Raw genomic sequence first — 26454 nt, forward strand, 5'->3', positions numbered from 1 at the left:
TTAAAGTAAATTACCTCCAGCTGTCTTAGCGCTGCATTGATCATAGGGAAAACAAAAAACAAACAAAAAAAGAGGAATAGGAGCCAAAATTTGAAAAATGTCTCCCTAAAGAGTATATGTTAACATATTGTAAAAAAAACAGTTCCTTTAATTATTTTCATCTTTCCTTCAGCTTTCTAATTTTGCTCAATCCTAAATTAGCTGTTTCTAAACCCAAAGGCATTCTTATTTTCAACAATAAATTGATTAGCATAATCCTTCTTTTGTTTTATTCAATCATTCAAAACCTGTTTTTGAACATCTGTTTTGATCTGGGTAATCCAAGATGATGAAGGCACAGAGGAAGGAGCACAATGACAGGGATGTGCCCTGGGTGCTCTGAGAGCACATAGGGCTGCTGCCTACCAGAGACTGGAGGTTGGGATCAGGGAGGATGGTTTCTGTACTGTAACTATAACTGTAACAAACAGTAGCGACACCTGGGCAGTTTGAATGGTGATAGAGGCTTTCAAGGAATGCCACAATCCCACATGCCCTTGTGCTGTTTTTTCCCATCTTCCTTCTTTCAAAGGATTCAAGAGTTGAGTGGAAGGAAATGAACCAGTGTAGTCACTCTTATAAGAGGTGGCCGAGCAAAATAAATGAAGAACAATAGAGGCCAATGGTGAAAATAGCAGATTATCTAATTCCATATTTTTAACAATGATTCAAAACATTCCTTTATTTTTCATTTTCTCACTTAGAAAATCATTGATTATAATACCAGTGTACTCAGAAAAATTGGCTTCCATATACTACACCTCCCTCTTCCAAATGCCCCTCAAATGTCCCCAATTAGTAGCATGTACCAGGATCAGCAAATTGTTATTCAAAGTGATAGTGTGTTTATGTAGTAAGTGACTCTCATGTCCATCAGACTGATTAGCACACCACCTTGATACTAGTTACATATAAATCAGTTAATTCATTGGTTTTATGTTCATACTTTTGTTCCAAGGTTATTTTTAACAATATTTTCATGTACTCACAGCTAAAAAAAGAACAGATAATAACATACCATTAGCTTGAGAACAGGTGTGTCAACTGGAAAACCACGTATTTTGTTTCTGGTCAGTAATTCAAAACAAATACTTTTATATCCTGAAAATTCACAGAGGTAAGTGTCCTTTAAGATGTGTTTAATAACCACGGGTGGACTCATTAACTTTCTGCATCAGTTTTATCAATTTAGCATTATTTAGTATTTTGACATGGTACAGACATTTACAGTCCTTAATAGTCCTCAGACTTTTACTATTATATGTTTAGAGTGTTGACAGATTCCCAATAAAGTTTGTCATCTTCCCTACCCTTTGTTGACATATATTCAGATTTCTCTGTTGTTATGCTAATAACTCTTTTTTACTTGTTTTGGAAAGGGATTGAATTGGAAATTGTCAATAGCTGTGAAAAGAACAACGGAGGTTGTTCTCATCACTGTGAACATGCAGTTGGTGGGCCCCGTTGCTCCTGTAACCATGGACACCGGCTTGATTCAGATGAGAAAACATGCATAGGTAATGTGTGTGAAATGCCATCTTCCTTCAAAAGTTGCCCTGGATTCATTTAGTCTTTTCCTGTCTAATACTTAGCGCCATAATGTCGCCTTACCTCTCAAACTGCAAGGAGAAGTAAATTGAGCAGCGTCTCTCCTAGTGAATAAATATAAAAGAAATGTTAATTGATGGAAGATATTGCTGTGTTTAGATAGTTACTTTGAAGTTAAAGGAGATTCAAAACATATTATACTATTTGTGGACTTACCGGTTTTATTTCTGGAAAATATTCCAAAGCCTATCTAACCATTTGATGTCCTTTGTATTTCCTACAACAAATGCTACCATGGACCCTAAATTTCCACACCTGATGCAGAAGTAAATCATCTGCATTGGTTTTCAACTTGGTGATAAATTGGATGCACATTCAACTTCAGTGTGGCAGGTAGCTACATTCCAAAAGAACACTTTAAAAGATACTGTTCTTTGGAAATCCCAGCTCAAACTCATTTTTAATAGATAACTTTTTCAACATATTATTAAAACTTAGATCATTTGAGAAAATGAGAAGAATAAATTCCACCCCAGCCTTACTTCATAATGAAATGTTTGGTCTAGAACTTCTGAGGAAAAGAAATATCTTCTAAAAGTAGGAGGAGTGGGCATCAAATTAAATTGCTATGTGCTCTGGGTCTGAGAGCACCTACAAGCATCTAAAGCAATTTGGAATTATTCAAGAATTATGACACTATATTTGCTTGTTTTTTTTTTTTTGTGTGTGTGATACTTTATATCACCTTTCTTAAAAATTAGGATATGAGTACTAAAAATCTTTGACCATCTCATGTTATTCAGTGTGGTTTGGAACAAATTGAAGTACTGTAAAGAAGAGGTCAATTTCAAAGAACTATGTCCTTGGGATTTTTCAGTTTGGCACTAATGTGACAGAATGAGCTTCAAGGGATTTTCAAGTATTCTGGTTTCATTAATTCTTTAACCAAAACAATGTCATTACTTGTTATTTCTTGATCCAACATTGCCTTCTGCATTTTTCTCAGAATATAGAGTGGCTAACTTTATGAAACCAGTTGCTTGCCTTGTTTCTTTTTATGTAATGAAAAATATGCTTATAATTTTCCACCTTGCTAGCATTTGTATCTCTGGAAACTTGTATCCTCCTTCCTCCCTCCATCCATCTGTTCTTCCTTCCATCCATCCATCCATCTTCTTCTTTTGACTAATGGATAAATGAAACTGAAATTTTGCTAAATTTTTTTGAAACATAGTTTGGTATCTTTCCTTATTCTTTAAAAGTATGATGCAGTAAAGTTCTTAGTTATAGCCAGAAAAATGGCATCTGCTAGGGTCAAAATGTAGAAAATTACATATTTATGAGATTTCAGCAGTCAACATGACAATGTTATATTTTGTATGGCTCAATGAAATAAACATTTTCCAACAATAGGTAACACTCAATCCTAAAGACTAAATATTCATTAGAAAAAAGGCAGTGATTTGTTTGGAGTATACATATACATACTTACTTATTTGCCTAAGAACAACTTAAGGCCATGGATGCTTTGTAAAAAGCATTCATGCATGAAGAAAATTAAAATAATTTTCTTTTTAGCTTTATTTTCAGATCAACTATTTTTTACTAGAGAATATATGGATAAATGTGAAAATAAGTTACCCAGTCTACAAATGGTCAGTCTTGCCCAAATGTAAAAATTTATTAGGGTTAAAACCTAGAGATGTGTCAACATAGTTTGGAGGATATCTATATAAAATGCAAGTGTCTTACTAGATATAAGTTCACTAATTTAACAACTGGTAGTTATTAGAAAAAAATTTTTATTCTAATCTTTGGCACATTATTCAGTGACTGTGTGTGGTGGGGAGCAGACACAGAAGATCAAGTTTTATCAAGGTTTATTTTTGATGCTTTTCTGAAGTCATAGTCAAATGTTTGTTTTACCTGACTAGAATTGATGCTCTATTTTTAAAATATTTTTGAATCAAAGTATAGTTGATATACTGTATTTTATTAGTTTCTCATGTATAGCAAAGGGATTCAGTTATATATATATATTATTTTTCATATTCTTTTCTATTGTAGCTTATTACAAGATACTGAAAATATCTTGTGCTGTTCAGTAACTCCTTGTTTTTTATTTTATATACAGAAATGTGTATCTACTAATCCCAAACTCCTAATTTATTCCTCCCTCCCACCTTTGCCCTTTGATAACCATAAGTTTGTTTTCTATGACTATGAGTCTGTTTCTGTTTTGTACATCAATTCAATTGTATCATTTTTTAGATTTCACATATATGTGATAGCATATGATATCTGTCTTTCTCTGTACGATTTACTTCACTTAATATGATAATCTCTAATTCCATCCATGTTGCTGCAAAATGGCATTATTTCATTCTTTTTATGGATGCTCTATTTTTTAATTAAAGCTAAATTTTTAAGTTTACGTAGGTGAATTTATCTGTAATATTGCAATATTTGGCATATTGGCCAATGTAGAAAAAAATATGACCATCAGAAAGGGGGAAAATTAAAAAGAAAAAAAATAAGCAAGCAAAGATCTTACTTACAATCAATAAGATCTGAAAAGAAATCAATAAACTTAGGAAAACAGGTGATACAAGGGTTGAAGGGACAGGGCATTTTAAGAAAGGATGGATGGAGTTTCAGATGAGTTCCAAACATGAGAAAGAGATAGCCCACAAGGAATGATAACAGGGGAATCCAAAATGGATCATACAATGATAGATCAAGGAACTCATTTTTCTAGTTATGTGATGCAATTGTGCTCCTTGCTAGTTGCCCAAGGAATTCTCAGACGTGTATGTTTACAGGGTCTGGTGGTATCTGAGAAGACTTTTTTCTTTTTTTTTTTTTGCTATTTCTTTGGGCAGCTCCCACGGCATATGGAGGTTCCCAGGCTAGGGGTCGAATCGGAGATGTAGCCACTGGCCTACACCAGAGCCACAGCAACGCAGGATCTGAGCCGCGTCTGCAACCTACACCACAGCTCACGGCAACGCCGGATCCTTAACCCACTGAGCAAGGGCAGGGGCCGAACCCGCAACCTCATGGTTCCTAGTCGGATTCGTTAACCACTGCGCCACGACGGGAACTCCTGAGAAGACTTTTAAAAAATCTTGAAATATTTTTGAAATAAGAAAACCCCAAAAACATAAAAGATAATGTTTTAGGTAGAATAAAACTGATTTTTGAAGGTTTTTTGTTTGTTTGTCCTCTGTATTCATACCATTTAATCCATAGGAGAAAGGAAGGTTTAAAATAGGAAAGGAAAAAAAAATGTCATCTAGAGTTTTGTGAGTACCATTGCTTGTGACATTTTGCAGGAGAAAAAACGTTTTGTGTCCAAATGACCTTCATTTAGATGTTTTATGGTGACCCTTAACCTTGGTTGATTGATTGCATTTTCTTTCCTTCCTTTCTCTTGTCTGCATTTTCTTACATTGGTACCCTTTCCAAGGTTAATTGAGACACTGACCTTTTATATCTGTGGCTGTTCATGTAGTTATGGAACAATGGGATTTTGTAAACTCTGCACTTATAAGCCACCCAACTTAACAGCTCAACAAACAAAGAGGGTAGAATTGAACCAAAGACCTGTAGCCAAAATCCCTTACCACACAATTCCCACAATTTCCCCTAGGTAAAGCAGTGGGTGAAGAATCCGTTGCTACTCCTTAGCCAATTATATTATAAGTGATCACTTCAATACTTGCAATAAACAGAATTATCCTTTGGCCAAAAGGTTTCAGTTTGAAATCCTCTGGTGCAGCTTTATTTTCCCTAGGGCAATTATATCTTAGGAAGACACATGCAGGATTGTAGAATTCTAGAATAACAGTGCTGAAGGAGACCTAAAGATCATCATTTAGAAAGCTGTTTATCTGATAGGACATTTCAGGGTAATGGTGTCACCGATTATAATAAAAACTCGTCCCGGTCAAAACATCATCGAAAAGTTCAAGCAAACGCCCTGAAACATTCTGTCATTGAACACATAATGTTAAAATGATTATCTCTCGTCTCTCTGAACTGCAGTTAACCACTTCTCTTCCCAGTCCTGTGAATTTCTTTTGCTTGGGAACCTGAAGTTCTAGAAGAACAAACACGTTATGGGACTCAAGACTGCCTCCTCTTTGTAGCTATCAAATATTCACTAAATGAGAGGAATTTTTTGGCTCTTCTTCTCCAGCTTTTTTGTTTGTTTGTTTGGTTGGGTTTTTTTTTTTTTTTTTTTTTTTTTTTTTGTTCTTCAGGTTCTCTGTTTATTCAGTCAGATTGCTGTTTAAACTGACGAAATAGATCTCTTTCCCTGTGCTTATAAATATATTTGGAGATTATTTACATGCTTTCAAAATAAACACCAGGCATAGGAGAAGCACACAAGGAACATAAACCGAAATGCAGGCCTCACTTGTTTTGTGTTATAGTTTCTTCACTGTCTGTACTGTGTAGCTGGAGAAATAGGAAATAAGTAGTCAAACAGTTTTAATTTAGACACAAGGCTTCCGATACTTCTATAGGTTGGTTGAATTCCTGTCTCTTCCATAACAGAAATGTCCTTTCCCCTTCAGACCTTGATGAATGTGAGAGTGGAGAGGCCTGCTGTACCCAGCTCTGCATCAACTATTTAGGAGGCTATGAATGCAGTTGTCGGGAAGGCTTTCGGATCAGTTCTGATGGTTGTACATGTGATGGTAAATTCCTGAGCCCTAACATGAAATCACTGATGTGGTGGGGCAGTCAGTGGAGGAGGACTATCTTAGGCAGAGGGTTGGGGTGGGGAAAGGAACCCTTTAACACCAAAGAGGCTCTGGATCTACCACTTACTGTTGTGTGAACTTGAGTGACAGTGCTCTGGGCCTCCAATCCTTTTCAGTAAAGCGAAGACAATTAGGGGTTAGTGGGTAAATTAAAAAAAGTCATAAATGTAAAGTGCCTTCTGCCGTGATTGACATGGAAATCACTCAACTCAAAGTAGCTATTACTATTACAATATTCATTGGCCCATAATCCCTTTTGCCAAATTTAATGTATATGGGCAACTGAGAGATTCCAGCAAGCCATAGCACATTGCCATAGGAATCATTCATGGCAAGTTTGACCAAAATCAGAGATGTGATTACTGAAAATCATTTTAATTAGAGGGCAATAGCAAGAGGATTGCTGGTTCATGAACCACAGTCCAATAGGTTTCAGAATCCTTCATATATTTGTTGTTAATCTAGCTAATGCAAGTTTTAAGATCAGTCATTTTATAATTTTGCAACTTATTTGTTGAAACTGGTTCACTTACCTTTAGATGATTTTCAGCTGATAGATATATTTTTATAAGATCTTTGGGAATTCCTGTTGTGGCTCAGTGGTAACAAACCCGACTAGTATCCGTGAGGACATGGGTTTGATCCCTGGCTTTGCTCATTGGGTTAAGGATGCAGCAGTGCTGTGAGCTGTGGTGTAGGTCATAGATGTGGCTTGGATCTCAAGTTGCTGTGGCTGTAGTGTAAGCTGGCAGCTATAGCTCCGATTTAACCCCTAGCCTGGGAACTCCCGTGTGCTGCAGGTATAGCCCTAAAAAGAAAAAAAAAAAAAAAAAAAGATCTAGGAGAGTTTGAATCTAGTGACTAAAGTCAATACATTTTTTTATATCATTAAAAAGGACTCCTGTAACTCATTGCTGTAAATTACTTTGAGTTTACCTTAAATATCTAATCTTTAAATTTTCATTTGTGATCATTATTGCCATTACTTTGAACTGTATTTTTCTTGAAATGAAATCAAAAATTGGAAGACATATCTATTTCACTAACAGTCAAATTATATAAGAAGACTTTAATGCCTCAGAGAAAAATAGTGTTTCCTGGATTAAAGAAATGAATTCTTGAATTCTGTTGAGGATGATAGGTGTATTTCTTCATATAGATGGCAAGCTCCCCAGCCTTGCAGTGTTAACAGCAAAGAACATACAATTACGATATCTATATATTCTAAACACAGTAGAGCATATTACCACTTATACCTCCTATCCAATTAACAGGGCCAAAAAAAGAAAAAAAATTGAATTTCATGTTCCATCTGCTCTTAAGCAGAGTGAGCCAAGAGATGATTGTATGGCATGAATGTACATACTTGGGTACACACATCCAAATGGAAAAGGTATCTACAATCTGAGGCCAGGCCTAGAAACTCTACTTCATAAATGAACTTTGAGTATCATGATCACATTGACCCAAGTCTGGGCTCAGACGTGGACATAACACCAGTAAGTCATATGAGATCAAAGCTTAGGATTCTCCCATCTCTAAAATTCTTGTACAAACCTTGTACAGAATTATGTATGGAATAAATGGTTCACCATAGATATTGAATAATTCGAGTGATTGAACATTCTGCAAAATGGTGCCCAGCCTGAGATCATTTAAATTTAAAATTTTTCATCAAAATCTCATGAATGGAGTTCCCACTGTGGCACAGAGGGTTAAGAATCTGACTGCAGTGGCTTGGGTCACTGGGAAAGTGGACGTTCTAACCCCAGGCCTGGTGTATTATGTTAAAGGATCTGGCATCATTGCAGCTACAGCGTAGGTCACACCTGCTACACAGATTCAGTCCCTGGCCCGGAACATCCATGTGCCACAGGTTCGACCATTAACGAAAACAAACTCTTGGAGTTCCCGTTGTGGTGCAGTGGTTAACCAATCCGACTAGGAGCGATGAGGTTGCGGGTTCAATCCCTGGCTTTGCTTAGTAGGTTAAGGATCTAGCGTTGCCGTGAGCTGTGGTGTAGGTTGCAGGCGGCTCCGATTCCACACTGCTGTGGCTCTGGCGTGGCTCTGGCCTAGCTTTGGCTCTGATTAGACCCCTAGCCTGGGAATCTCCATATGCCGCAGGAGTGGCCCTAGAAAAGGCAAAAGGACCAAAAATAATAATAATAAGAAAAATAAAAAATAAAAAACAAACTCATAAGCGAGCTTTTGGAAAGACCTTGTCTATGTAGATAAACTATGGTGAACTTGAAAAATGAGTGAAAGAAAAATAATTGGCAGGGTGCACTTGAGGAAGAATTCAGGGCTATGCTTTCTCTATGGCAATATATTGTCATTGGTTAAGAAAGGTGATAGATATACCTATGAGTTCATAATGTCTATTTTCTCTCTCAATACCTAAGAGCAGACATTGTTTAACTTTTCCTAGATGTGGATGAGTGTCTGGAGGTCAATATTGTCTGTGACCAACTATGTATTAACTCTGTGGGAACCTATGAGTGTACTTGTGAGGAAGGCTACAGAATTGGAAGTGATGGAAAAACTTGCATCTGTAAGTGGCCGAGAAGAATTTTGTCAAATCTTTTCTAAACGACTTTGACCCTCATCTTGTTCTTCAGGAACACGGAGACCAGATATTCTTTAACTCAACCTCTCCTCCCCTTTCTCTCTTCATAGACTGAGATCTTTCTTTTTTCTTTTGTTCTCTGTGGCAGTTTCAACGCTGTGCTTGCTGCGTCTCACCTCATTTACTGTGAACTGTTTGAAATGGCCTTCGCAAAGACTTTTACCTTTCAGCCGCCTCCCTGCCTTGGCTGTCTAGTTCAAACTCTCATTTCTCTCATCAACCCTGGCTCAGCGTTTCCTTCTTGTAACCAGCATGTGGAATCCATGCATTTCCCTGTTTGGTCTTAGCTTTAGACGATGATGAGCTAGAGGAAGAAGAAGAATTAGACATTGTGAGGTTTCCAGGTCTTCTATTCAAGAGCGCACCTCAACTGCTTCATTATGGGGCTACCTCTTTGCCTCTCACCCAGGAGGAGGAAGATGATGAGGAGGAAGAGGGAGAGGATATTCGAGGAGAATCGACTGCTTTGCACAGAGTTGGTGCGTAAAAGAATGTATCTCATTATAATCACCTCTTTCCTCTATTTTTAGATAATTCACATACATTTCTTATAGGCAATTTCATTATCAATATTTAATGCTATCAATTGTTTTAAGGTGATATTAGCAAGAAAAGTAGAACCCAAGTTGCTTCTTCAAAACTTCCTGTCAAATTAGTCATCTTTTTCATTTCTTCCCTTTACACAATAAAGGGGTGCTATGTAGGTATGTGTGGACTGGGGTGGGGGTGTTGGGTGGTGGGGGCTATTGAAAATGTGATACAGTGAAATGGAGCTGAAAAGTATCTTTGAATTAGCACAATGGAGAGAAGAATTGGGACCTTTTACTTGTAACAGTTTAAACTCCACCAGAAGTCATTTTTGTATAGTTAAAATTTACCATAAATAGCCTTAAAATCTAGTCTCCTTTTAGATTTTAAAATGCTGAGAACCAATGGTTCAATATGCTCAAGTGGACCAAGAAAAAATATCTTTACAAATGTGAGCTGTTTTCTTATATATCCATGCAACAGAACTCAAGCATCAAATCACTTCTGATCAAAATAAATTAGCATAACCTCTTTCAAAAGTAACAGTTTGCAGCCAGTCAGCTGCTGCTTTTTCTTTTCTTTGTAAGATAGAGCTGCTCTTTTTGTTCTCCCTCTATTCGTTGTATTTTAAGAATATCAAAGCTTAATGATTGCTTTAGAAGCATCTGTAAAATGGCAGATTTGTTTATATGCTATAGTCAATCATAATCATATCAATTAATGCATCTGCGTAAAAATAGAGATGCTTTAATGTTTCTCAATTAGATAATTTGCTGCTCAAAGTCAGGATAGAAATAGTTCTGACCAAGGCAATCAGAACTTGAATGGCCAAGATCTAGGGAGAAATTCAGACAAGTGAGATGGGCAATCTGGACTACTTTTCTCCTTGAGCCGGTTGCTCCTGTATGGGCTGTGCAGGCAGAGAAGCCAGGAAGTCTACAGACAGCTGCTAAGAGAGTGAGGAGCTAAGCACTCCACAGGTGCTGAGGAGGTGGGAGTCAGAATTCAGAATCTGCCAAAGTGGAGCAGCCTGGCTGAACATGACAAGCTTTCAACCAGGATGTCTGAAAGACCCCCACCTAGAACTAGGGGCAGAGCTTGAAAATAGCCTTAAAACAACTGCAATCAAGTCCCTCCATCCTTATTCAGATTAAAATAATTTCCCTCAAAAACAGAATGGTAAAACACATTAGGGTACATTTATATGATACAATATGACACATCCATAAAAAATAGTGTACATACAATGTGGGTGGGTCTCACAAACATTATGTCAAGTGAAAGAAACTTAATGTTAATCAGTACCTACTTTATGATTCCATTTATATATTGTTCTGTTGACTAAAAAAATATACAACCTGAAAGTTGAGAGTTAAATTTTATTTGGGGCAAAATTAGGACTTAAGCCTAGGAGGCAGTATTTCAGGTAGCCCTGAGAAACAGCTCTGAGGCAGTGGGGGAGGAGCTAGGATGTACAGGAGTTTTTGCAACAAAGGGCAGGGAGCAGGAACAAAAGAGGCAGGGACTCACTGAAATCATTCCTTTGATATGCACCTCTGCTATCCAGGCCAGTATCCTGAGTTTTCACAGCAGGCAAGACTCACTGCCTCTCACACTTAGAGACATTCTTTACCCTTAACTACAGACTGGGCTGAAATACCACCCAAGGAGGAAAAGGGGGAATATCAGGCTATGATAAAGGTGAGGGGGAGGTGCATGCTGTACACACACATTTTACAAAAGTTTGTTGCTGATCTCTTGAAGGTTACTATCAGTCAAAAGAAGCAGACATCACCATGAAGGAGTTTAGTGTTTTTCTAGATATGAGGAGATACAAGAATTGGGCACATAATATCTTCTCCTAAAAATATCTTGACTATCTGAAGGCCTGTTCTTCCAGTTTTCCGAGAGCGCAGAGTGCCTCACTCCTGGTCTCTACCCTGAGCTCCACTCAGGGGCTGCTGAGGGTTTGCAGCTGCAGTGGCTCATGTTTTACTCCATGGAGAGGCTGATGGCAAGTGCCAAACTTCAGTTCACAGTTCAAAAAAAAGGGAAAAATCATTTATTGTGATAAAAATCAGGATAGTGCTTAATTTGGCAGGCTAATGATTGAGAATCAGCATTTGAGTTTTTGTAGTGCTGATATTAATCTATATTTTGATCTGGGAGACCTTTGCTTGGGGTTGTTTACACTACCGAGAAAAAATATGAAGTGTGCACTTGAGTTTTGTGCACTTCTCTGAAAGTATACTAAATCTCAGTAAAAAGGCTTACTTGGGAAAAAAAAACAAAGTTTGCCTAAAAAAAGCCTGGATGGAAAAACACTAAAGTGTCAGGAACATTGATTATTTTTATGTTCAGAAATCCATGCTAATTTCTTTTCTTTTTTTTTTTTTAACTTTCTTAAATATCCTAAATACTCTTTTGGGACTATTTCCCAAGTTCTATTTTCAAAGGCATTTCTTTACTATTGTCTTTTTCTGGGACTCTTTAAGAAATATGCCCAAGGATCATGTGTGCTTGTTTTTTGGGAAATGAAGGTTTTCATCTTCCTTTTCAGTGATGTAAACAGTGTGGATCCACTAAGGTGGTCTCACATTGCAGTCTGTTTATATCAGACCTGAGCACACAATTGCAGTTTGAGCTGTGAGGACTGCATGAATGGAGGCAGGTGCCAGGAAGGAGATAGTAGGTGCTCCTGCCCAGTTGGCTGGGGAGACATTCTTTGTAATGAAATAAGTGATACCTTGAAGAGGTGGTAAGAGGGTGATGAATTCTCCTTTACTACTGGTAAACTACTGGTGATGAGTTTACATGCATTCTCCCTAAAATGTTTTAACAAAATTAGCAACTGAGATGGGTGAGAAGTCAATTTATTCATTTGCACAAAGAACATCTATGAAGCACTGAGGTTTCAAAGTGAACATGTGATGAAAATGGGGGATTTTGTGTTCTGTCTCTTGTTTATCCATGGAACATAAAAGTTAATAAAAGATCCTGATATTCGAGGCCTGTAACAATCCCTCCATTTAAATAAATCATTAGGCCCTGGCAGACTATTCCCAATGAAGAAAAAAATGAAAAGATTTGTGTTGCAAAGTGCAATTGATGGAACTACTTGACTCTTTGCTGCCTAATGTTTTGTTTGTGTTTGCCTTTCTTTTTCTTTTAAACAATATGTAAGTACAGCCAGTGACACTTTAGATTTTTTAATACGTCTCCTATGAGAAAATGTCAATGATTTGAGAAATACTACCCCTAATAAATTTTTCCTTTATAGTTTAAATGGAGGTTTACTTGCAGGTACTAAAACTGCCAAGTAATAAAAACATAATATATTGACTATCCTTATTTCCTCTTTCTCTTTTAAAATTTCCCTCATAAATTTTTTTTAATAAAAGAGTTTTCTTAGTCTCTGTGAATGACTTGGAAGATGATGTAAGCAGATTTTCTTTTTAACCCTCTGCATAGGGGAAGGAAGGACACAAATACTGTTTCTATTATGAGATAAATGCAAAAGTTGGCTTATAACATGAAGTGGTTTGCCCAGAATTACTAGTTAGAGTGTTGAGGATTTTCCTCAAGTATAGCTCTGACCAGTTTTCTGGCTGCTCAAAAAGCCTCAGGAGTGTCCCATTTCCTGATTCAGAAACTAACCTAGACATGCGACTAACCGAGTCACTGGCAACCATCTAATATGGGGCCCTCATAAATGCTTTTTTCTTTTTATCTATAACTTTTTGACCAGCTTATCATTTCAAGCAAACCAAATCACTCACTACTTAATACTTTGCAGCTTTGTGTCTTTTGCTAAACTGCCGTCTTTGTCACCATTTACCACATGAATCTTTATTTGATGGCCCCAGTCTAACCACAACTACTTATAATTCGGTGCACTTACCGTCTCTCTCTCTCTCTCTCTATTGATTTAGAGTTAGTTAGTTATGCTCCTGTTCTATTTCCCTTACTAGCCTAGGAGCCTGTTGGCAAGGTCCTATTCACATTTCTCCAAATTAGAGGCAGCCAGGGCATGAATGAATCAAAGTTTGTATTGAGACACTCAGCTATATTGACCTGCCACTTGACATAGTCAACTGTATCAAACTGGGATCGAATAAATATTATTGCATGAGTATTAGGAATTAAGGAAGTAAATGTTTGCCTTACATTTTGTGAATTTTGTTGGTGCATCTTCCAAACCCTTGATCCTTAGCATGTCAGCATAAGAAATGAAACTAACAATCTATCATGAATGGCATCAGAATAAAAGTCTGACACAAAATTAATATAAAATATTGAAAATGAACCTCCTGACAAAATGAAAATGACATAACCCCTTCTATGACTTTGGAAAAACCTGACATTCTTCTAAGTGTTCACATAGTCCTATAAATGGGAGTCTGCCCCTGAAAGCAGAAGCTTATATCTTCCTTGTGTTTCCTCTATCTTTCATTTTTTTTTTTTTCTACAAAAATGAAAAAAGAACAATCCAAATTTGGGGAAAAAAAAAAAGCTCAGTACTTCTTTAACAAAGAGGAGAGTGAGAACATTTTCTTAATGATCCCTATAAACTGTAGTAAGTGGAAGTCACCAATCACTCATCACTAGTATTTCTGAGAGTACCAGCTCTTCAAAAAAAAAGAACATTCTGCAGGGATCTGGAGAGTTAGTGTTTCCATTGTCTTTATTGGTCTATAATGAAAACCTCTACCTTGCTGTCTTAGGAATTTGTCCAAGTAGTTACAATGAAATGATTTAAAAATTGCCACATAATAGCACATTTTAGAACTCCATTTCTTTTGAAGAGACTTCATACCTATCTCATTTGTTATGTGAGGCTCTATTCAGTAGAAAGAGAAGATAGATATTTTCATATGACAAAAGAATGGACTGTGTATTATATGGAAGGAAGGATTTGTGACTTCTTCCATGTTATCCAGCTATGGTTTAGGGCATGTTTGTTTAAAACTTTTTTCTCCTAGATAATTGCTCTGTTTGATGTCAATGAAGTATTCAGAAAAATCCCATTTCTCTGTGATAGCATATTCTTCTTTTTGTGGGAGAGTACCCAATGATAGTGTTGGTCTATCAATGTTGATGCCTTCCTGTAACCCAGATACTGTGCAAGCCATTTAAACTTCCTTAGCTTCATTTTCCAGGTATATATTCTTCATTTGTGCCACCCATAGTTACTATAAGAATTCAAAGACTTGCTACATGTAAATTAACAACGTAGGCCTCAACCTCTTTGCCAATTTCTTTCTCTCTTATCCCTTTTGCTTTCCTTGAAAGCAAAGGAAAAAAGTGAATAAGAAGCCAAGTTTCCATATTAGCATCTGGAATGGTAGGGGTGTATACAGGAGGTGACCTAAATGTAGTTTTATAGTATTTAGCTGATTATGGTAAAATGTCAATTTAAATGGTTTCAAAAACTATCTCAACAGCTATAGTTACACAAGTTAAGCTTAAAGTCATAGACATTTTCCCCAGTTTATTTTTTTAATAGAATAATAAGCATTCCTTCATGAAAACAACGAACCAAAGAAAATAGTTGTTTGCTGGACTTCATCAGTCTTTGACATTGAAGAATATCTTGGGACCTGCAAGTCAGTCTTAGTTACATTCATTTCTGGTTACAGATATTTTTCTATATTTTCTTCCCATTTTTCAAAATAGAAAATGCTGTTTGTTTCTCATTGTGGTTAGTGACAGCTATACAGCAAAAATGTTTAGGTAGTTATGAAAATGTGAGGATTAGAGTTAAAGAAACAAGGTAAAATTTTGCAGGCAAACCTTGTTAGCAGTTCCTCAGTCAGCATCATTTTAACTAGGTGCATCAGTAATTCCCCCAGGAATGATGATGTCATTCAAATTTGAAACACACTAGAGACTCTTCCTGGGACTGCTAGTTGCAGCAATTCTAATTATTCAGAATCCATTCTAATAGAAAGACGAGCTTTTCTCTTTTCTCTCCATTTATATCACAATGAGTATGTTAGACTGCATGTTCACCTTCTCCATTTTCTTGGTAGCTTGTTCCCCAGAGACCAGTGGGACAGAGTGTAACAGCATCTGTGATTGTCAGAATGGAGGCACCTGTGATCCTCTGACTGGGCAGTGCCAGTGCCCCCTGGGGGTTCATGGGAAAACCTGTGGAAACGGTAGGAATGGCTGGTGCTGGTCATATGAGACCACTCTTTAACTTCTTGAAATTTCTAATGGTAAATGAATGAAATGGAAGGTACATCTGTATTTTCGAGGTGGTCTTTTCTGAAGAAGAAAAAGGCTGTGTCTGTCTGTACAAGAGTATAATTTCCTTGACTAATGACGTGTATAACAGAACAAAATAAGTGATTTTAAATCTCAACCTGTGCTCTAAGAAGATGAATTCTGATACAGAGAGAGCCTTTTTTATCCATCGAGCAAAATGTTGCTTTTGCGTGTGCAGGTTTGGGCTTAGGGGCTGGGCTGAATTGATTTGCTCTGCATAATAAAAGAAAGAAGAAATAAAGCTCTTTGGGCCAATCAGGACAGAAGTAAGATTAAAATCAGAGAAGAAATGGAGAGGAAAGAGAAAGGAAAAAAGAGGAGAAAAGATGGATGAAACACTCACAAAATACCAATCCAATGAGTGCTAAGTGTGGATTTTTCAGGGAAACCAATAAAGAGATGACGTTTTCTACAAGGCTAGATAAAACAAACAAACATACAAACAAAAAACACTGCTTAAACAGGCCCAGGATCTGAAGGAAGAGAGTCAATGAAGACGTAAGTCTTTAGGGACCACCAGAAATTATGAGGAGTTTATTAGATTCTCACAGATCATGGAACTGGGGAGATGGAAACAAAGTTTTCTTTCTCTCTCTGAGAGGTACAGAAAGGCTCCTGGTGCCATCCTACTTATTTATCCCCCTGCATAATATTTATTCATGTATTCAAAATATACGTATTAAGTGTTTGCAAGGCACTGTGCTGAGCTTTATGATATGGTAACAAAACAAAAATAAAAAAGCTCCTGGTCCTTTCACATGGAACTTACAGTCTTGTTCAAAGCAGACATAGGTTACAAATGTTGGTAGGTATCACAAATTAAATATTAATGTGTGTTGGGAGCTCAGACCATGAGGACAACACAGAATGTGTGAGCCAGGGAGCGACTTCTAGAGAAGTGAGACTTAAGCCAAAGCCTGCAAAATGAGAAGATGTGAGGTAGCAAAAGAGAGAGGGAAAAGCATTCCACACTGAGGGGGCCATGTGTTGCCTGACCCTGAAGTGGGAAAGAGTGAAGTGCATTGGAAGCACCTGAGGAGGGTCAGCCGGTGGAGTGAAAGTCAGTCAGGGAGATATTAGTGCAACATGAGATCAGCCAGTGCAGAGGAGGCTCGTTTGTTGTGTAAAGTTTGGAGTATTTAACTTGACAGCAATGGCAGGTCATTGCCGAAATCTTTGGCAGAGGATATAAAATCATAGGTGTGGTTTTTAAAAGATTTCTCTAGGCTCAGTCCAATCAGGTTAGAAACGTCCTGCCTTTTGCAAGGTTCTGCTTTTTTGAAATAAGAGCTCTAGCAAGACTTGCATGCTGGTTAATCCTTGCTTTATTTGTCTTTTTACCCTCCAGGATGCCCAAAAGGATTCTTTGGGAACAATTGCAAAAGGAAATGTAACTGTGCCAACAATGGCCATTGCCACAGGGTGTATGGTGCCTGCATGTGTGAGCCAGGACGCTATGGGAGGTTTTGTCATCTGAGTAAGTCACAGGCACTAAATTTTCTCTCTGGTGAAGCAAGGAAGCTCAGAAAAATACTGAAATATCTTAGTGTCAACTTAAAGAAAGACACCTATCATCAGTTGTGAGTTTTAGATTGTACTCTGGTTCTTGCTGGGAACTCTAGTCCAGGAAACAGTCACTCAGATAGCTCTAATGAAACTGTTCCAAGAAGTAGGGGAGAAGCCAGTGTTTTTTGTTTTGTTTTGTTATGTTTTGTTTTTTGTCATTTTAGGGCTACACCTGCAGCATGTTGAGGTTCCCAGGCTAGGGTTCAAATCGGAGCTGTAGCTGCTGGCCTACAACACAGGCACATCAATGCCAGATCTGGCCATATCTGCGCCTTACTCCACAGCTCACAGCAATGCCAGATCCTTAACCCACTAATCAAGGCTGGGGATCAAACCTGCATCCTGGAGTTCCCGTCGTGGCGCAGTGGTTAACGAATCCGACTAGGAACCATGAGGTTGCGGGTTCGGTCCCTGCCCTTGCTCAGGGGGTTAACGATCCGGCGTTGCCGTGAGCTGTGGTGTAGGTTGCAGACGCGGCTCGGATCCTGCGTTGCTGTGGCTCTGGCGTAGGCCGGTGGCTACAGCTCCGATTCAACCCCTAGCCTGGAACCTCCATATGCCACGGGAGCGGCCAAGAAATAGCAACAACAACAACAACAAAAGACAAAAAGACAAAAAAGACAAAAAAAAAAAAAAAAAAAAAAAAAAAAAAAAAAAAAACCTGCATCCTCATGGATACTAGTTAGATTCATTTCTGCTGAGCCATGACGGGAACTCTGAGAAGCTGGTGTATTAGTATCTATTTCTCACTTCGCATACACATCTCACTTAATTTTAGATTTGACTTAATTGTCCCCACACCTGTTGTATGGTATCATACATTATTCTTTATTTATGTAAAATAAAATGCCTTATATATTACAAAAGGTGTAATAATATGAAATTACTTATACATTTTAAAAATGTTTGCAAGTTATGTGAGTCTGTATCTCTAAAATACCTTTTAAAAGTTATACTGAAAAATAAACACTGTTTAATAAGAAAGCATGTGTGTTTATACACACACATACACACACACACACACACACACACACACATATATATATATATACATATATTTGAATACATGTTGGATAAAGAATCTGGGGTAAATTCTTCCTTAGATATGCATCTCTCTAACCATCTAAGGTTCTGTTAATCTAAAGCACAGAGTGCCTCATCCTGTTTTTCATCCCAAATTCCCCTCACAGTGCACTGTTAGTGAGCAACTTCACTAACTGGACTTAACCCTTGTGGAAATGGGTAGTGAGCAACACATCTCTGTTCTTTGTTTACATTAGACAAAGGAAGACAGCATGACATATTTTATATGGTCGTATCATAGTAATTTACATTCTAGTCTTTATTTAATCCCCCTTACATTATAGAATCTACATTTTGATGAATGAAAGAAAAATACTTCTGGAGTCTACATTTTTTCCTAGTTAGTATCTACCTTGATTATTGAGAGAGGATTGTTAATAGTTCTTTGAAGTTGAACATCCCACACTTTACAAAAGTTATATCAAAGGCCCAGAACAAGTGTCCTTTATTTCTGGGTTCTAGTGCAGGAAGATATCATTCTCTAAAATTTATAAAACATGCTATTCATTTTGCATTTTGATCAGCAATCACATCCTGCAAAACATTTGCGAAAACACAGTCACCAATAGATGTTTCAGCCCATCAGTGACTTTAAGATGTCTCCCAGTGAGACAGCTCGGGATGCCTACCACGCATCCCATCTTGCAACTGTGTGCATTGCTGGCCAGCCTGAAACAATCTGCACTTTGCTTCCCCATCTATTCCATATGCCCTCTCTGAAAAGCCTTTCTGAGTGAACTGCAATAACACCACGACCCATTTTTAAGAACACAGACCTTTTAGAGTCTTATACCATATTTTTAGTTGAATATTCATGGATTTTATCTATTTCAGAAAAGGCAGGTACCTTAAAAACACACAGTAAACTGCGAATTCTCCAATAAGAGAGCCGGCGATTGTGTTATAGGAAACTGATCCTGGGTCATAGGGAAAGGTTTGAACAAGCAAAGCAAAGAGAAGGGGAGAAGCCGTGGTATATGAGGACCATGCAGGTGCTGGTAGTGTGTTCCAGAGCATCAAGTTCCCCCCAAGAGCATGCCAAGGGAAGAAACCTACCCAGAAACAATGATAGCATTGTTGCTGTTATTGTTCCTTTGGGGTAACAAGACACATGCCGTTTTAGTAATAACTTTTGAATAATTTATAAGGTAATATTAGAGGTTTTGATGAAAAAAATTTCAGTCATAATTTACCTGTGCAAAAAATGTCAAAAGCAGATAGTGTTGGTGGTGATGGTGGTTAGCATTCGGAATTTGACCATCTTTAGAAAGAACATACACATTCCCGGTCTTCAGAACTCTTATCACTCAGACTTGAACCTTCCTGTATTAATGCCACTTGCTGGGCCCTAAGAAGCCTGAATTTGCAATCCTATGTAAATTTTGTAGAGCTGGCATAATAAAGTACCTCTGGTTGAGTTCCTTAAACAACAGAAACATTTCTGGAGGCAGAAGTCTGGGATCAAGGTGTGGGCAGGCTATGCTCCTTCTAGGGAAGGATCTATACCAGGCCTCTCTTCTAGCTTCCCATAGTTCCTTGGTTTGTAACAGCATAACTCTGGTATTCTCATGGTGTTTTCCCTGTGTGAGTACCTCTGTGTCCAAAGTTCTCCTCTTTATAAGGACCCCAGTCATGTCAGAGTATTGGCCCGCCCACTTCAGTATGACTTCATCTCAACTAATAACATTGTCAATGACACAATTTCCAAATGAGGTCAGATTCTGAGGAATTGGAGGTAAGTATTTCAATACATGCATTTTTGGAAGACACATTTCAATGCATAGCAAACCTGGAATAGACCCTAGATTGCCAAAAATGTTACTGCTTTCACTTTTTCTCTTTTTTCTAAGACTATTTCCCTAGTTATATGTTCTCAACACACCCAGTGACAACTTTTAAGTATTCCATGGTGTCTGAGTTGTCCCCAAACCACTGTTCTGCATACTAAACCGGGACAAGTAGGGCATGGAAGCCAACCTAGGGAAGCATGTTCTCTAGAATGAGCAAGAAGAGGACCACACCAAGGAAGATGGTAGCTCTGAGAGACCCTGGGGCTTGGTGGGTCTGGGAAAAGACTCAACACTTAGAAGATGCAGGAAAGATGACAGAGGTATTGTAAAATTTATCATCCAGACAGGGTACTGCTAACAGTGAAAAGAGGCCCTGTTAGTAATTCTGCTCTGCTTTTCCATGAGGATGAAGGTTGCTCAGTGGGTTAAGGATCTGGCATTGCTGTGAGCTATGGTGTAAGTTGAAGACGTGGCTTGGATCCTGTGTTGCTGTGGCTGTGGCGTGGGCCAGCAGCTACAGCTCTGATTTGACCCAAAGCCTGGGAACCTCCATGTGCCATGGGTAGAGCCCTAAAAAGCAAATAATAATAATAATAATAATGATAATATAATTCTATTCTGCCTTAGGAGTAACTCTATCTGTCCCTGACAACTGAGATAAGGATAACCCTCCATGCTGGCATCGTAATGACCACTTTAAATTATCTTTGCTAATAATGGCAAATATTAGCAGATCCTAATAATTTCCATCCATGAGAAAGTCAAGGGGCTTATTTTGTTCTCTCCAAGCATCTTTCCACAGCAAAGCCTATACAGGCATATAATACAATTACTTTGTGTCTGAAAGGCACTTGGAGGATCTTTTATTTGAGTCCTTAAGACATCTGTAGGAGAGAAAAAAATTGTCATATTTTGTAAAGGGAATTGAATTACCCTAAGTAACTCCCCAAAGAGAGAACTAAAGACATGTTTTCCTGAATGCAAAGGTGGGGCTTTTTCAAATTAGAATTCCTGTGCTGACTACTATCCCTAAAACTCAAAGCCATGGGAAAAATATTGAGGGGAAGACAAGCACCATTTGCCAAAGATGTGGCCAAGATAATGCTGCTGTCAGGATGAAAGTTTTGTGTCATCGACACGATGTAAAATTATTTTGGATTACCATGTAATGAAAGGGAATGAAAACCATGGTGAGCCGTCCCATCAATGCTTGTCCATCATCACTGTGCTGCGATGGCAGGTCTTAGAGGTCCTTGGAGGATATTAACTACAGGCACCAACGGAGCACATTGAGAAGCAATTTCTCTCCTGGAAGCACCAAAACCTTTTAAGTAGTTTAGTCTTCACTATTCACATCCAGTTGCCAAAAAGCAAATGAATTGCCTGAATTGAAAGCCATTTGTTTCCCTATTTTTTTGTTGGCAGTCAGGATGATCCCCTTGTTTTCCCCATAATCAGGCCCCACAGAACTACATGCTTGTGCACTAACAATGTAAAAGAAACAAAGCATGGTTTTCAAGTGACCGGTTTGCCTCAATCTGCTTGCAGACTGTCCCAAGGGGTCCTACGGAGCTGGCTGCTCTTCAGAATGTCAGTGTGTGGAGGAGAACACCCTGGAATGCAGTGCCAAAAATGGCAGTTGCACCTGCAAATCTGGTTACCAAGGCAACAGATGCCAGAAAGGTAAAATCTGATGATAAATTTTCTTTATTCTCTAATAACAATGCTCGGCTTTTGTTTAGCACCATATGATCATTAATTAGTTAATCCACAAGTGTCCTCAGGAGATCGGTAAGCTTTATTAATCCCCTGTTTGCAGGTGAGGAAACCGAGACACAGGGCAATAAAGTCATTTAGCCTTGTCTTCTCAGCCTTTGCTGTTATCTGTCCCCTTGCTGGCTTGAGCAAGGGAAGAAAGATCACATTTTAGAGTCTTATCTTTGACAGAGGAGAGCTGGCCAATCACTTCTTTGAGCTGAACTGATCATCTAAGGGCTGCTACCTTCCAGAGTTAAAGAATATATAGTTTTCTTTATATCTAAAGATAGATTATTCAAACAAATGCGATAGAAACCACAGAAAAGTTGTAGAAAATTTAACTGTGATTATCAGTGTAATTCTTTCTCAAATTTCTAAGTATTACAAAAATAATTTATGAATCTATAAATATAAAAGTTTATGTGCAGCATAGTTCTAAGAATAGGTAACATGTACGGATATGTATGTGGGAGGTGCATATAATATTTGGAAAAAATGCTCCAAGATATTAGTAATGGCTCTGGTTTGTGGACTCATGGAATGCTTCTCTATGGCTCTTTCATTTTCTCAGCAGATCTTATGTTACTTTTTCACCGAATCTTATCAGCATTGTCCTACTTAAAACTGCACCCTGCAAATCTCCTTGAACACTTTTTTCCAAAGTGCTTATCATCTTCTAACCTACAATATACCCTAATTCTTATAATGTCTAACATTTATTCCCTTCCTGCTAGGAGCTAAGCCCCAACAAGGCTAAGCTCCAACAAAGCTAAGTCCCAACAAGGGAAGGATAGCTATTCATTTTTTTTCACTGCAGTATCCTCAAACTCCTAGAACAATCAGGACATACAGAAGTAGCTCAATATGTATTTTCTTAAATGAATATACACATGTACCGATTTTTATTCTTTACTCATTTTTTCCCATGTTATCATCCACTCTGAATTACACATTTGTTACTATTAGGAAAAATTATCACAGCAGTTATTTTCCTCAACACATAGTAAGATTGAGCATATAACAAATAAAATTATCATAGCAAAATGGCAAGTGAAGTTTTTGCCTTTGAAGAGATCCAAAGCAATGTTTAAAATCAGGAGGAGATAACAGGTTTGAAAGAAAGCCTTTATACTCATGCTATTTGGTCCACTCCCAAAGGCAGGGACTGGGATGGAAGGTTGTCCTTGGCTCTCGTTGTTACACTTTGCTCCCTGCATTGTCATCCTCAGAGGGTTTTCAGGGCTTGTTCAAGCTGCCTGAAAGGAAGTAAAAGTCTTCCAGGTTGTCCTGTGGCCATGAAATTTTCCTTGAAAGTGGAGTCTATGAGCAGCAATGTCCATCAAGAATCTGTAGATACTTGGCTTATGTCTATAGCTGGATTGTGACTTCCTAGGCAATGGGGAAGAGAACTTGGAGAAACAGAAGGCTGACATTGCACAAATGTGTTTAATATGAGTAGGTCCCATTCTAATAGCTACACATACTTCTGCTTCAGTGGATTTTTAAGCCTAGAGTCAGCCCCTTTGTCATTCCCCCACTTGAGAAGCCGTGCCCCTGAAGTCATCACATGAGGAGACAATACCATATACACACCCCTGGGTAAATTTAATTTATTCTGATAACATTTTCTTAAAGCAGCTGCTGAATATACTCTATTGGAAAATGCTTCTGTGATTCCCACTGTGAAGGAAAATGAGTTGAAAGTATATGTAAATCAGCAAAATAGAGAGGTCACCATAATCTCAGGAAAACATATTATTTTTCAATCAGATAACTTTGTCCAATTCTGATATTTTTGTCTAACCACAAAATGAAATTATGAATCAGACTGGAGCAGGTGAATGGGATCGCCATGATTGGCAGCTGAAATCAAGGCAAAAAGAGCTCTCCAAGAGTTGTGCATGATGAAAATCAGGCCTGTTGTTCTGGCTTCTCTTTTTTAAGAGAGGGAAGTAGCCCAAGTGCTCCTAGAGTCAGACGTATGTTTAAAAATCTTGACTCCAGACCTGTGTCTAAATTGCCGATGAATAGTTAATTAAAGACTGCAAATTGTTTCAATGGCACTAATCAACAGTGCTCTCCACAATCAGTACCAGTCCTTATTTAGCCCATTACAGATGACTTTTAAGAGTAGAAGAGCTGGTTTCTAAACTAATCTGTGAAATAGGAAAAAAAGAAAGAAAGAAAGAAAGAAAAAAGAAAAAAGGGAGAGAGAGGTAACCAGTGTCTTTGCCTTGTTTTGATTAGTTTGCAGCCTAGGGTGTTTTGTTTTGGACTTCAGGTGCAGGCTGACATGAACTTGGAGGGCTCTGGCCCTGCAAGCCTCTTGAGTCCATATTAGGAGGCCTATTCGACCTTTGTGTCATCAGAAACAAGACATATTTTTGTTACAGTAGTTGCACATTGATGAACCTCAAATCTCGAACATATTGGCGCAGCAGAAAAGGAATTCAACTAGTATCCATGAGGACGTGGGTTTGATCTCTGCGCTTACTCAGTGGATCGAGAATCTGGCATTGCTGTGAGCTGTGCTATAGGTTGCAGACTTGGCTCAGACCTCAGGTTGCTGGGACTGTGGTGTAGGCCAGTGGCTAAAGGTCCCATTCGACCCTTAGCCTGGGAACTTCCATATGCTGCGAGTGTGGCCATAAAAAGAGGAAATAAAATAAAATAAAATAAAATGTGCTGAGTACCTAGTGTCCTAGCATAACCTGAGTGTAGTGGCTGAGAGCAGCAGTTTCCGAGGCCATAAAATTTGGATTCAGACACTGACTTCGCTGCTTATTAGCTGTGTGACCCAGAATAAGTCACTCAACCCCTCCAAGCTTCAGTTTCTTATATAAAATGAGACAAGGTTACTTCTGTCATAAAGTGATTTTTATGGAAATGTGAGCTAATTTATGTAAAATATTTGGCAGAGAGGAAGAGATCCACAGATAGTAGCCAGGTATGGTGGTGTGGACATCACAGGAAGTGTAATAATTCCGTTATTCAGAAACTCTGCTCGGGAGAAGAAGACATATTATAGCCCTACTTGGTTTGATGTGACTTTATAATTGTCACATGTTTAGGAATGTTTCATAGTTTTCTCTGGATGGAAAGCATGCTTTCCAGCAGGTTGCTAATTCCAGAGGTTTCAGTGGAGGCTGAAACCTCTAACTGAGCACTCAGTGGTCCCTGCAGCATCAGCCATCCTTTTCTCATTCAAAGGGCCTTCCACAAAACAGCACAAGTCCCTCTCTCTCCCCCTTATACATCACACACTCATAAAATACACAAATTGCAAACCACTAGGGTGATTATTCTAGCTTACAAAATAAGCAAAGACTGGGAGAACAGGATTCAGGTAACCATTTGGGGACAACTTCCCAAGCACTGAGCCTCCTAAGCTTCCTTTACAAATTACATCTCATTTCAGATTTTTTTTTCTGTGCAACTGCCTCCAAAGATACATATCAAAATTGCTTCCATTGTTACTGTCTGAAAAACCACATTTTCAGCAAAAAGCCAACCTCTGTATCTGTGTTTCCAAAGTGACAAGATACGGCATCATGCTGATTTCTTCAGGGAATATTTTTGGAAGTGCTATAAATCCTTAGAGGCAACTCTGAATGCCTCTTTCTTTGCAGCTCAGTCAGACACACACACACCCACACTCACATCCGTACATACACATGCACTTTACCAACTCACTTAGGCAACAGCGGAAATCTGGGACTGCCTTGAGATTTATTACAAGTCTTAGCTCCTTTCTTTCTCTTTTTATTTTACAAGCCTGCCCTGATGGCCTCTGGGGACCAGAGTGCCAGTTCTCCTGTGGACCCTGCAAGAACGGAGGCTGGTGCAACAAAAAAACTGGAAACTGTGATTGTCTTCCTGGTTACATGGGAAAAGCCTGTACCAAAGGTAAGTCATTAACCTAGACGAGAAGACTTATGAAGTTATTAAAGTTGTGAGCTTTATAAATGCTTTTTTTTTAAACTGCTCTATGGGCTATGATGTTAGGGTACATGTTTAATTATCTATTGCTGTGTAACAAAACCACTCCAATACTTTGTAACAAATCATGCCCACAATGATTTATTATTTCTTTTGGTTCTGTGGATTGATAAGGTGGTTCTCCTTCTGAGCTCACCTAGAGTCACTAGTGACTGCTTCCAGCTAGTAGATAACCTGGGGACTGGGCTTGACTTGACTTCACCAGGAGAATCTAGCCTTTTTAGTACATAGCATTTCCACGAGGTTAGCTTAGGTTTCCTCATAGCATGGCAGCCTCAAGACAGCAATCTAAGAGTGTCCCCAAAGTGGGAAAGCAGAAGTTACGGCGTGTCCAAAAGCCACCTTTGGAAGCCACACATAATTACTTCTGCCACGTTCTATTGGTTAAAGTAAATCCTAAAGACAGCTAAATTCAAGGGGAGGAGAAAGAGATTCCACCTGATGAGAGGAGTAGCAAAGTCTTCTTTCAAAA

The 26454-nt window shown here is 38.3% G+C and overlaps 1 protein-coding gene across 1 annotated transcript in view; it reads left to right on the forward strand.

Annotated features, from left to right (window-relative positions):
• LOC100153543 (multiple epidermal growth factor-like domains protein 6) overlaps positions 1–26454 on the forward strand; it is a 580873-nt gene that overhangs the window by 472245 nt on the left and 82174 nt on the right. The window contains exons 11-18 of the mRNA XM_021069816.1: positions 1419–1556; positions 6171–6293; positions 8791–8913; positions 9276–9467; positions 15549–15677; positions 17135–17263; positions 21774–21908; positions 25758–25889. Coding sequence (XP_020925475.1) covers positions 1419–1556; positions 6171–6293; positions 8791–8913; positions 9276–9467; positions 15549–15677; positions 17135–17263; positions 21774–21908; positions 25758–25889 — 1101 coding nt within the window. The remainder of the gene's footprint in view (positions 1–1418; positions 1557–6170; positions 6294–8790; positions 8914–9275; positions 9468–15548; positions 15678–17134; positions 17264–21773; positions 21909–25757; positions 25890–26454) is intronic.

This window comes from Sus scrofa, chromosome 13 (genome assembly GCF_000003025.6).
Source record: "Sus scrofa isolate TJ Tabasco breed Duroc chromosome 13, Sscrofa11.1, whole genome shotgun sequence".
In the NCBI taxonomy this organism is placed as follows: Eukaryota; Metazoa; Chordata; class Mammalia; order Artiodactyla; family Suidae; genus Sus; species Sus scrofa.